This window comes from Coregonus clupeaformis, chromosome 31 (genome assembly GCF_020615455.1).
Source record: "Coregonus clupeaformis isolate EN_2021a chromosome 31, ASM2061545v1, whole genome shotgun sequence".
In the NCBI taxonomy this organism is placed as follows: Eukaryota; Metazoa; Chordata; class Actinopteri; order Salmoniformes; family Salmonidae; genus Coregonus; species Coregonus clupeaformis.
Window position 1 is genome coordinate 39,406,286 of NC_059222.1, and position 12,228 is coordinate 39,418,513.

General features: G+C 44.7%; 1 protein-coding gene across 1 annotated transcript in view; it reads right to left on the reverse strand.

Annotated features, from left to right (window-relative positions):
- The window catches only part of LOC121547866 (caskin-2-like), an 85,488-nt gene extending 73,604 nt beyond the window's left edge, over positions 1-11,884 (reverse strand). The window contains exons 1-2 of the mRNA XM_045209727.1: positions 11,588-11,884; positions 8,716-9,291 (exon numbers count right to left, since the gene is read on the reverse strand). Coding sequence (XP_045065662.1) covers positions 8,716-8,809 — 94 coding nt within the window. The 5' untranslated portion in view covers positions 8,810-9,291; positions 11,588-11,884. The remainder of the gene's footprint in view (positions 1-8,715; positions 9,292-11,587) is intronic.
- Between the last annotated feature and the right edge of the window lie 344 nt (positions 11,885-12,228).

Below are 12,228 nucleotides of genomic sequence, written 5' to 3' on the forward strand. Positions count from 1 at the left end.
TCTGTCCCATTCCTCTAACGCTTCAGGCGACTCCTCAAACGATGTTCTCAAAAGATCAGGAAATGACAGCCAGGTGAAACAAAAAAAGGTGGTACAGTGTCCAGATGCATTTTTCAAAACAAAAGCTAGCTAGCCAAGCAAAAAAAGTGTTAACCTGCCAGTGAATCAGCAAATATGTGGCTCAAAAACACCAGATATGCAATAAAAAAAAAAAAAGGTTATCAAAAACAAAAAAGAGCTGATTAAAAACACCTCAAATAACTACATATGTACGCATTTACAGGTGCGCTGTGCTTAGGCTGCTACTAGGGCGCCATGGCAACTATAGAACCTACAGGTTGGCCCTGATACTGAGGCTGGTCCTGACAAGACCCCACTGCAGGAGCACCGCATGCGCGCGCGCACACACACACACACACACACACACACACACACACACACACATACCTACAAATAGAGCCCTTACATCTTAATCAATAGGCATGCCATTCAATTTCAGTAGCCATTAGTCAGGACAGGGACAGCCGTGTGTAGACCACAGTTTGGCCTGCTGCTAGTCTGACAACACTACTGCACTGATGAACAACCTTACATTGACCACGTCCTCAACCCCTCTACTAGGGTCAATGGTGATGACAGGGAGGGTGGAGGGGATCGCTAAGCTCCTAGAACAAACTGTACAACAAATTGTATTTGTTACATGCGCCGAATACAACAGGTGTAGACTTTACCGTGAAATGCTTACTTACAAGCCCTATCCCACCGATGCAGAGCTAAAAAGAAAGACAATTGTATTGGTTGCATACACATTTTGCAGATGTTATTATGGGTGTAGCAAAATGCTTGTGTTCCTAGCTCCAACAGTAATATCTAACAATACATACAAATATAAAAAAAAAAGTATAACTGAGGTAATATGTACTTGTAGGTAGGGGTAAAAGTGACTAGGCAATCAGGATAGATAATAAACAGAGTAGCAGCAGCGTATGTGAAATGTTTGAAAGTGTGTGTGTTTTGTGAGTGTGTGTCGTCAATATGCATGTGTGTTTTGTGTGTGAGCGTATGTAGTGTGTGAGTGTGTGTGTTGGAGTGTCAGAGTAGTATGTGTGAGAGTCCAGTTAGTGTGAATAGAGCCAGTGCACATTATATATATATTTAAAAGGGGGTCAACCAAATAGTCCGGGGAGCCTTTTGATGAACTGTTCAACAGTCTTATGGTTTGGGGGTAGAAGCTGTTCAGGTGCCGTTTGGTCCCAGACCTGGCGCTCCGGTACCCCTTGCCGTGCAGTAGCAAAGAGAACAGTCGATGACTTGGGTGGCTGGAGTCTTTGACAATGTTTTAGGGCCTTCCCCGGACACCGCCTGGTATGGAGGTCCTGGATGGCAGGCAGCTCGACCCCAGTGATGTACTGGGTGATGTACGTACACACTACCCTCTGTAGCGCCTTATGGTCGGATGCCAAGCAGTTGCCATACCAAGCGGTGATGCAGCCACTCTAGATTCTCTCAATGGTGCAGCTGTAGAACTTTTTGAGGATCGGAGGGCCCATGCCAAATCTTTCCAGCTTCCTGAGGGGGGAGAGGCGTTGTCGTGCCCTCTTCACCACTGTGTTGGTGTGTTTCGACCATGATAGGTCCTAAAAGGGTCAATCCGAAGCCTGCAGTGGCCGTACAGCATTTACTGTGATGCAGAATTCAGAGCAGACATACTTTTTGCGCTTCTCAGAGCTGAGCTGTTGTCAAGGACATTGTCAAGGAAGTGAGTTTGTGTTTATACAGGACCTCCCGCCCCCACCTACCATCAACCAATCATGTCAATGCAGAGCTATACGGAGTCCTCCGCATTGTACAAAAATGTACGATACGGAGTTTGATTTGGCCTCTGCATGGCTCCACAGGCTCTGCAATTGTGTCACACCCTCCATACGAAGCCTCTGACCACATTTTCGGATCAAGCGTAAATTGACTTTTAGTGATGTGGACACAGAGGACCTTGAAGCTCTCGACCCGCTCCACTACATCCTCGTCGATGTGAATGGGGGAGTGCTCTGCCCTCTGTTTCCTGTAGTCCACGATCAGCTACTTTGTATTGCTGATGTTGAGGGAGAGATTGTTGTCCTGGCACCTCCTCCCAGCTGCCCACTGCACTGAGGCTAGGAAACACTATCACCACCGATAAATCTACAATAATCGAGAATTTCAACAAGTATTTTGCTACGGCCATGCTTTCCACCTGGCTACCACTACCCCGGTCACCAGCTCTGCACCCTCCGCTGCAACTTGCCCATGGCCCCCCCCCGCTTCTCCTTCACACAAATCCAGACAGCTGATGTTCTGAAATAGCTGCAAAATCTGGACCCCTACAAATCATCTGGGCTAGACAATCTGGACCCTTTCTTTCTAAAATTAGCCGCCGAATTTGTCGCAACCCCTATTACTAGCCTGTTCAACCTCTCTTTCGTAACGTCTGAGATCCCCAAAGATTGGAAAGCTGCCGCGGTCATCCCCCTCTTCAAAGGGGGTGACACTCTAGATCCAAACTGTTACAGACCTATACCCATCCTGCCCTGACTTTCGCAAGTTTTTGAAAGCCAAGTTAACAAACAGATCACCGACCATTTCAAATCACACCGTACCTTCTCCGCTATGCAATCCGGTTTCCGAGCTGGTCATGGGTGCACCTCAGCCACGCTCAAGGTCCTAAACGATATTACAACCGCGATCGATAATAGACAGTACTGTGCAGCCGTCTTCATCAACCTGGCCAAGGCTTTCGACTCTGTCAACCACCGCATTCTTATTGGCAGACTAAATAGCCTTGGTTTCTCAAATGACTGCCTCGCCTGGTTCACTAACTACTTCTCAGATAGAGTTCAATGTGTCAAATCGTGGGGTGCCTGTTGTCTGGACCTATGGCAGTCTCTATGGGGGTGCCACAGGGTTCAATTATTGGGCCGACTCTTTTCTCTGTGTATATCAATGCTGTCGCTCTTTCTGCCGGTGATTCTCAGATCCACCTCTATGCAGACGACACCATTTTGTATACATCTGGCCCTTCATTGGACACTGTGTTAACAAACCTCCAAACGAGCTTCAATGCCATACAACACTCCTTCCGTAGCCTCCAATTGCTCTTAAACACTAGTAAAAGTAAATGCATGCTCTTCAATCGAACGCTGCTGGCACCCGCCCACCCGACTAGAATCACTACTCTCGACGGGTCTGACCTAGAGTATGTGGACAACTACAAATACATAGGTGTCTGGTTAGACTGTAAACTCTCCTTCCAGACTCACATTAAGCATCTCCAATCCAAAGTTAAATCTAGAATCGGCTTCCTATTTCGCAACAAAGCCTCCTTCACTCATGCTGCCAAATATGCCCTCGTAAAACTGACTATCCTACCGATCCTTGACTTCGGCGATGTCATTTACAAAATAGCCTCCAACAATCTACTCAGCAAATTGGATGTAGTCTATCACAGTGCCATCCGTTTTGTCACCAAAGCCCCATATACTACCCACCACTGTGACCTGTACGCTCGTTGGCTGGTCCTCACTACATATTCGTTGCCAAACCCACTGGCTCCAGGCCATCTATAAATCACTGCTAGGCAAATCCCCTCCTTATCTTAGCTCATTGGTCACCATTGCAACACCCACCCGTAGTATGCGCTCCAGCAGGTACAGTGGGGAGAACAAGTATTTGATACACTGCCGATTTTGCAGGTTTTCCTACTTACAAAGCATGTAGAGGTCTGTGATTTTTATCATAGGTACACTTCAATTGTGAGAGACGGAATCTAAAACAAAAATCCAGAAAATCACGTTGTATGATTTTTAAGTAATTAATTTGCATTTTATTGCATGACATAAGTATTTGATACATCAGAAAAGCAGAACTTAATATTTGGCCTTTGTTTGCATTACAGAGATCATACGTTTCCTGTAGGTCTTGACCAGGTTTGCACACACTGCAGCAGGGATTTTGGCCCACTCCTCCATACAGACCTTCTCCAGATCCTTCAGGTTTCGGGGCTGTCGCTGGGCAATACGGACTTTCAGCTCCCTCCAAAGATTTTCTATTGGGTTCAGGTCTGGAGACTGGCTAGGCCACTCCAGGACCTTGAGATGCTTCTTACGGAGCCACTCCTTAGTTGCCCTGGCTGTGTGTTTCGGGTCGTTGTCATGCTGGAAGACCCAGCCACGACCCATCTTCAATGCTCTTACTGAGGGAAGGAGGTTGTTGGCCAAGATCTTGCGATACATGGCCCCATCCATCCTCCCCTCAATACGGTGCAGTCATCCTGTCCCCTTTGCAGAAAAGCATCCCCAAAGAATTATGTTTCCACCTCCATGCTTCATGGTTGGGATGGTGTTCTTGGGGTTGTACTCATCCTTCTTCTTCCTCCAAACACGGCGAGTGGAGTTTAGACCAAAAAGCTCAATTTTTGGCTCATCAGACCACATGACCTTCTCCCATTCCTCCTCTGGATCATCCAGATGGTCATTGGCAAACTTCAGACGGGCCTGGACATGCGCTGGCTTGAGCAGGGGGACCTTGCGTGCACTGCAGGATTTTAATCCATGACGGCGTAGTGTGTTACTAATGGTTTTCTTTGAGACTGTGGTCCCAGCTCTCTTCAGGTCATTGACCAGGTCCTGCCGTGTAGTTCTGGGCTGATCCCTCACCTTCCTCATGATCATTGATGCCCCACGAGGTGAGATCTTGCATGGAGCCCCAGACCGAGGGTGATTGACCGTCATCTTGAACTTCTTCCATTTTCTAATAATTGCGCCAACAGTTGTTGCCTTCTCACCAAGCTGCTTGCCTATTGTCCTGTAGACCATCCCAGCCTTGTGCAGGTCTACAATTTTATCCCTGATGTCCTTACACAGCTCTCTGGTCTTGGCCATTGTGAGTGGTTGGAGTTTGTTTGATTGAGTGTGGACAGGTGTCTTTTATACAGGTAACGAGTTCAAACAGGTGCAGTTAATACAGGTAATGAGTGGAGAACAGGAGGGCGTCTTAAAGAAAAACTAACAGGTCTGTGAGAGCCGGAATTCTTAATGGTTGGTAGGTGATCAAATACTTATGTCATGCAATAAAATGCAAATTAATTACTTAAAAATCATACAATGTGATTTTCTGGATTTTTGTTTTAGATTCCGTCTCTCACAGTTGAAGTGTACCTATGATAAAAATTACAGACCTATACATTCTTTGTAAGTAGGAAAACCTGCAAAATCGGCAGTGTATCAAATACTTGTTAATGTGCTTCTTCTTGAGCCACTCCTTTGTTGCCTTGGCCATGAGTTTTGGGTCATTGTCATGCTGGAATACCCATCCACGACCCATTTTCAATGCCCTGGCTGAGGGAAGGAGGTTCTCACCCAAGATTTGACGGTACATGGCGCCGTCCATCGTCCCTTTGATGAGGTGAAGTTGTCCTGTCCCCTTAGCAGAAAAACACCCCCAAAGCATAATGTTTCCACCTCCATGTTTGACGGTGGGGATGGTGTTCTTGGGGTGATAGGCAGCATTCCTCCTCCTCCAAACACGGCGAGTTGAGTTGATGCCAAAGAGCTCCATTTTGGTCTCATCTGACCACAACACTTTCACCCAGTTCTCCTCTGAATCATTCAGATGTTCATTGGCAAACTTCAGACGGCCCTGTATATGTGCTTTTCTTGAGCAGGGGGACCTTGCGGGCGCTGCAGGATTTCAGTCTTTCACGGCGTAGTGTGTTACCAATTATTTTCTTAGTGACTATGGTCCCAGCTGCCTTGAGATCATTGACAAGATCCTCCTGTGTAGTTCTGGGCTGATTCCTCACCGTTCTCATGATCAATGCAACTCCACAAGGTGAGATCTTGCATGGAGCCCCAGGCCGAGGGAGATTGACAGTTCTTTTGTGTTTCTTCCATTTGCGAATAATCGCACCAACTGTTGTTACCTTCTCACCAAGCTGCTTGGCGATGGTCTTGTAGCCCATTCCAGCCTTGTGTAGGTCTACAATCTTGTCCCTGACATCCTTGGAGAGCTCTTTGGTCTTGGCCATGGTGGAGAGTTTGGAATCTGATTGATTGATTGCTTCTGTGGACAGGTGTCTTTTATACAGGTAACAAACTGAGATTAGGAGCACACTCTTAAAGGGAGTGCTCCTAATCTCAGCTCGTTACCTGTATAAAAGACACCTGGGAGCCAGAAATCTTTCTGATTGAGAGGGGGTCAAATACTTATTTCCCTCATTAAAATGCAAATCAATTTATAACATTTTTGACATGCGTTTTTCTGGATTTTTTTGTTGTTATTCTGTCTCTCACTGTTCAAATAAACCTACCATTAAAATTATAGTCTGATCATTTCTTTGTCAGTGGGCAAACGCACAAAATCAGCAGGGGATCACTGTACCTTATTATTATCTATCCTGATGCCTAGTCACTTTATCCTGCCTTCATGTACATATCTACCTCAAATACCTTGTACCCCTGCACATTGATCTGGTACTGGTACTCTCTGTATATAGCTCCATTCTTGTGGATTTTATTGTATTCCTCGTGTTACCATTTTATTTTTAAACTCTGCATTGTTGGGAAGGGCTCGTAAGCAAGCATTTCACATTAACGTCTACACCAGTTGTATTTGGTGCATGTGACAAATAACATTTGATTTTAGAAAACAAAGCCTTCATATTTTAAGTCCTACTGTCCTGAGGTACTAAAATACTAATTTACACATGGAACATATTAGAGTCTGAGCATTGCAAAGCACCAGAAAGTAGCCTATTTTTCCATTCAGGGTGCAGTTATTTATTATTATTTTTATTTTTATTTTTTTTAGTCATTTAGCAGACGCTCTTATCCAGAGCGACTTACAGGAGCAATTAGGGTTAAGTGCCTTGCTCAAGGGCACATCGACAGATTTTTCACCTAGTCGGCTCTGGGATTAGAACCAGCGACCTTTCGGTTACTGGCACAACGCTCTTACCCACTAAGCTACCTGCCGCCCCAGTTGTAACCGGAAAGTTGGTGAAGTAAAATAAATCACACTGCAAATGAAGAAATTAACGCAACAACTAGGCCTATCATTTATTTCCCCCAACTTTGAAACATTTAGCCCATGAGTGTTTGACTGTTGAACGGCATTAGCAGCGTGTCATGGAGTGTAGGGATAACGCTAACCCCATGCCATGCGTCTCTGCCAGGCCCTTGTTCCTCTGAGCCTGCCACAGAGCACAGCAGCCATTGTTCCACTGAGCCTGCCACCGAGCAGAGCAGCCATGATGAAAGCACAGCACAGGCAGATAACAGCAACAAAGAGGTTTCACAGAGAGAGGGAAGGGTTTATGGAGAATACTGTCATTAGTAACAATGCTACACTAGGCTAACCTTGCGAGCTGTTTGACAGGAATCTATAGAAATAAGCAACACTAAAGCTCCAAACCCACACTGTGAGTGTGCATCCCAAATGCCACCCTATTCCCTATACAGTACACTGCTTTTGACCAGGGGACTCTGGTCAAGCACCACTTTTGACCAGGGGGCTCTGCTCAAATGTATTGCAATATATAGGGAATAGGGTGCCATTCGAGACAGCTAGGGCTGGCACAATTACTATATAACCGTGTAACCGATGGATATGGATGAAGACAGTTCATCCATATCCATGAAATAACAAAAGAATTTACAAGAATATTAAAAATAGTTGGAAAAAAACAAAAATAAAAACAAAAATAAAAACATTGTATGCACTCACTAACTGTAAGTCGCTCTGGATAAGAGCGTCTGCTAAATGACTAAAATGTAAAATGTAAATAACCGTTTTATAACATGGACTCTTAACAACGTGATGAAACTTTGTTGCTACTTGCTGAAGCAAGCAAGGTGTTGTAGCAAACAAGTATTCAGTTGCCTAGGCAACACCCCCCCACAATGCAGCAGCAGCACACAGAAATATAATTAAATTAATAGAAAGGGCTTTGAACCTCTAACCCTGGCAATTTGACTGGTAAACTCATAGGTACACTAGCAATGACTGCCTGGTATTGTGACGCAATCATTTCCATGGTAATGTAGAATGTTCAATCAAATTATGTTAACTGATGTGGCTCATGCAATGGAATTAATTTTTTGTAATGTCAGTTGAGTTGAATGAACAAACCACAGCACATATTTTAACATTTTTACTTTCTGCTTTGTTCATATGGGTACACTCGCAATGGCCGCAAGTCCAACCATTATGCCATTATTGACTTGAATGGGGACGCCAGTTCTATTCATTCCATTTCTATGGCAGTCAGGAGCAGAGGAGAGGATACGTTTCTTTCCCCCCGAACGGTTATTACGGTGACCGCAGTCATTTTGCCGGCCAATTACCGTCATCCCAAATTCCACGACCATCACAGCCCTAGTATTTTATGAAGATTAGGTCATGTTGTTGTGGGGTTTGACTTCATTTAACTTCAAATTGTCCGACCGCTAAATGCATCATTGGTTGTGGTGTATGGTTGAACCTGATACTGCCATTTTAAAGTTTTCCCTTGATACAGAGAATAGTATCACTCGGATAAGGGACGGGCAATCTCTGTTTCACTCTCCGTTTCTGCTGTACATTACATCAAGTCAACAGATACACATGCTCTGAACACAAACACAGGCTGCATCAGGAATTGAAAGGGAAAGCAGGTAAGTGTGTGTGTGTCTAGGTACTCACTGGTTTTGTTGTATGTGACCTTGGCCAGGAGTTTGTGTGCCAGGAGGATGTCTCCACTCTTCACTGCCACAAGGAGGTCCTGCCCCTTCCCCATGATCGACCACCACACACGGTCCTTACGAGGTCAATAGTCTAAGCGGTCCTTCACAGTCGAGGGCTCAACCTCACCCAGTCAGGTGCATGTTGATTCCTTTAGATCTTCAAAATCAGATACAATGATGATGAACGTATCGAGGAGCGTCACAAAACACCCAAACCAGTCAACCAGTCAGTCTGTGTCAATCAGATAGGAATGGTCCAGACCACTGTTATCTCCTGGGTTAGACACCAGCTGGATGAGATGGTGAGATAATTGGGGTAGTTGGTTGTTGGAGGCTGTTCTTGTTCCTCTACCTTTTTGTTGGTCGGTTGGTTGGTTTCCAGAGTGCGTTTGTGTGTGTGGGGCCTGGTTGTCGTCTGTCCTGGTGTAAATGAAAATGTAGTATTTCTGGAGCTGTCTTCAGGGCAGGATGTGTCGGGTCCTCTACCTGTCCTCAGGGCTGGGTGTGTTTCGGGTTCTCTTCTGTGTCCGCCAACCTGGAACAGTAGAAGCTACCATTAGAACGCAGAGACATGTCATCATGAACTGGGAATTTACTACCATTCAATAAAACCACTTGCAGTGTGGAGCCAATGCACTGCTAGGCTACTACTAGCCTACATTACAAGTATAAACCAATGTAATGGATAAACAAAGGACTTTATCAAGTAAGAAATCCCCTCTAAATAAGCTATTGATATAACTGTGTTATTACAAGTTGTTACTACAACCTAATTAAGGATGGGTGTCGCTCTAAAACCAATCTAATGTGTTGGTTTTCTTTCACTCAGGAAGCACATTCACCATGGTTACCTGAGGATCCTTCCATGCCGGAATACGTCTCCTTAACTCCTTCCACTTTCCCTCAACTTCTACTAAGTGATTTTTTTACTAGGAGCTGTCTGGAACTCCAATTGCCAATTCTCCTAAGGTACACAATATAGGGGATAGGGGTGACATTTGGGACGCAGCCTGGAAGGCAGAAGTGACCTCATCTTAATCCCGTCCCCTAAATGCTATATCAGAGGGGACAAAGACATGCAGCAGTACTAAGGGGATAAGAAATATCCAGTATAAATATTTTAGGAGAAGAAAAAAATAAAAAATACCCCGGTTTTGGGAGTTTTGTGTGCAGCTGCAAGTGAACGAGAGGAGGCACATCAGAGATCTAACGCAGAGCTGCAGCCACCCAGCCCCAATTAAAACTGGAGATTTTCTGGGCAAAAAACAAATGAGAGTGATGGAAAGAAAGAGGGGAGAAATAAACAGACAGACAGACAGACAGAAGGGGGTTGAGAGAGAGAGAATTGTTTATTTGACTTGCTTTGGCAATGTAAACATGTTTCCCATGCCAATAAAGTCCCATTGAAGAGAGACACTAGAATAAACAGACTGCATTTTGTATGTAGACAAAATAAAATCTGTCATGACAACTGAATGTGGGTACTTTTTGTTTGCGTCACCTGTGCTATAGACTTCGCAAATAATTTTCCTTCTCAAGGACAAGACTATTGTTTCTATTTTACTCTATCCTATTCAATTCAATTCTATTACATTCCCCCACCCCATTCTTCTGAAAGGTTGTGCTGGGACATAATATGATGTCTGGCACAACAATGTGTTAGCAGGAGGAACTGTTATTGGTGTCCGTCTCTGTCTACAGCAGGGCTTCTGTTTACCATCAGGGTGAGGGGCTAACTACATCTAGCCTATACAACACAGTGATAGGCAGCAGCTGCTGTCGAGTACAACAACCTAACAGATCACATCAGATCAGCTATGATGATAATATCATGCTATTTTAGGTGCTACACGTATGTGAAGGGGGATGGCATCATGTAAGGCAGCAGTCATGAATCCGTTTTTACTCCATTCAGAAGTTAAGCTATACAATCTCTGATCTGGCTAGCTAGTAGTAGCTTAATGCCATTAATTAATGTCATGATGTGCCACTAATTAAACAATAGTCTGGCACCTTGATTGCCTCCTAGTAAATGACTGTCCTCTTGATTGACCCCAAGCCAACCAAGCCCAGTACACACAGTTTAGAGCAGGGTTTCCCAAACTCGGTCCAGGTTCAGGTCCAGGTCCCCCTCTCCTGGGTGCACGTTTTGGGTTTTGCCCTGGGCTAGCACTACACAGCTGATTCAAATAATCAACGCTTGATGATAAGTTGGTCATTTGAATCAGCTGTGTAGTGCTAGGGCAAAAACCAAAACGTGCACCCAAGGGGGTCCCCAGGACCGAGTTTGGGAACATCACATCATATACTCAGCAGCTGTCCATGAGGGAGGCACATGTAGAAACATTTGTAAACAAACACAGTGCTGCTAGCTAGAGGACGTCCCTGTAGTAAGGAAACAAACTGGCCTTCAAACAAACCTGAGAAAGCCAGCTATAGGCTACTATTGACAGGCAGCTGTAGCTATCCATCTTGAAACACACAAGCAGACCAGTGGTTTTCAAACCTCTCTGGTACCCCGGACGTTTAACCTAATCAAGGGCTTGACAATTAGCTAGTTGACAAGTTGAATTAGGTGTGCTAGCGCTGGAATAGATGGAACGGCTGGGGGTCCCGGACGAGAGGTTTGAAAAAACCCTGCTACACTTAGAATAGAATAATATCTACCTGTAGAAAATATAATATAATTAATTGGACGTTGTTGCTAGCTAGCTTTAGGCTCGTTTTTTCAAGTTGTATAAAATAAGCACATTTGGTTAATCTGATTTTGAGTTGTGGTCTTGCAAGACCGCTCAATAATAAAAGAACGAAGAGGGAAAATATAAACTCACCAGTAAATGTTGACAGATGTTGTCTGGTCCTTGACCTTGGACTGGTGAAGGGATTGAACTGAAGCCAGGGTACAGTGCTCAGCGAGTCAGGTGCTTGTAGACTCAATGGAATCTGCCTGTATGAAGAAGTTATGCTGCTACTAGCCACACATAATCCAGACGACTTTTAGATAAATTATTGAAAGTCAAACTGACTTAATTCAGCTATTTTCCTAAAACATATTTTGCCTCCAGTCAAGAAAATCCTGCAATTCTCGCCAGACAGACAGTAAGGTTAACTCGACCAAATTGTCCGCGCGCTAGGAGGACAGATCTTTTGCCACCAAGAGCGAAGCGCGCGACTCCAACAATTTGGCTCCGCCCCCATACGCATCAAAACTCTGGAGGAGAACTTCGTAGCCAGTCCAGACACAGATCCAGGACCAGATTACCATACTCCCATTCTATCCTTAATCATTAGGGGAGTGAACAAATATCTGACTCTGCATCAGTAGTTAGGCTAAAGTTATAATTAATTGGAGCTAGAATGAAGTTGTCCATAGTAGACAAGACATAGTCTTAGGTCGGGTTTACCATGTAGAAATATTCAAAAGCCGCGCAATCCAAGCGGCATTAACTTGCTTTCATAGGATTTGGAAAGG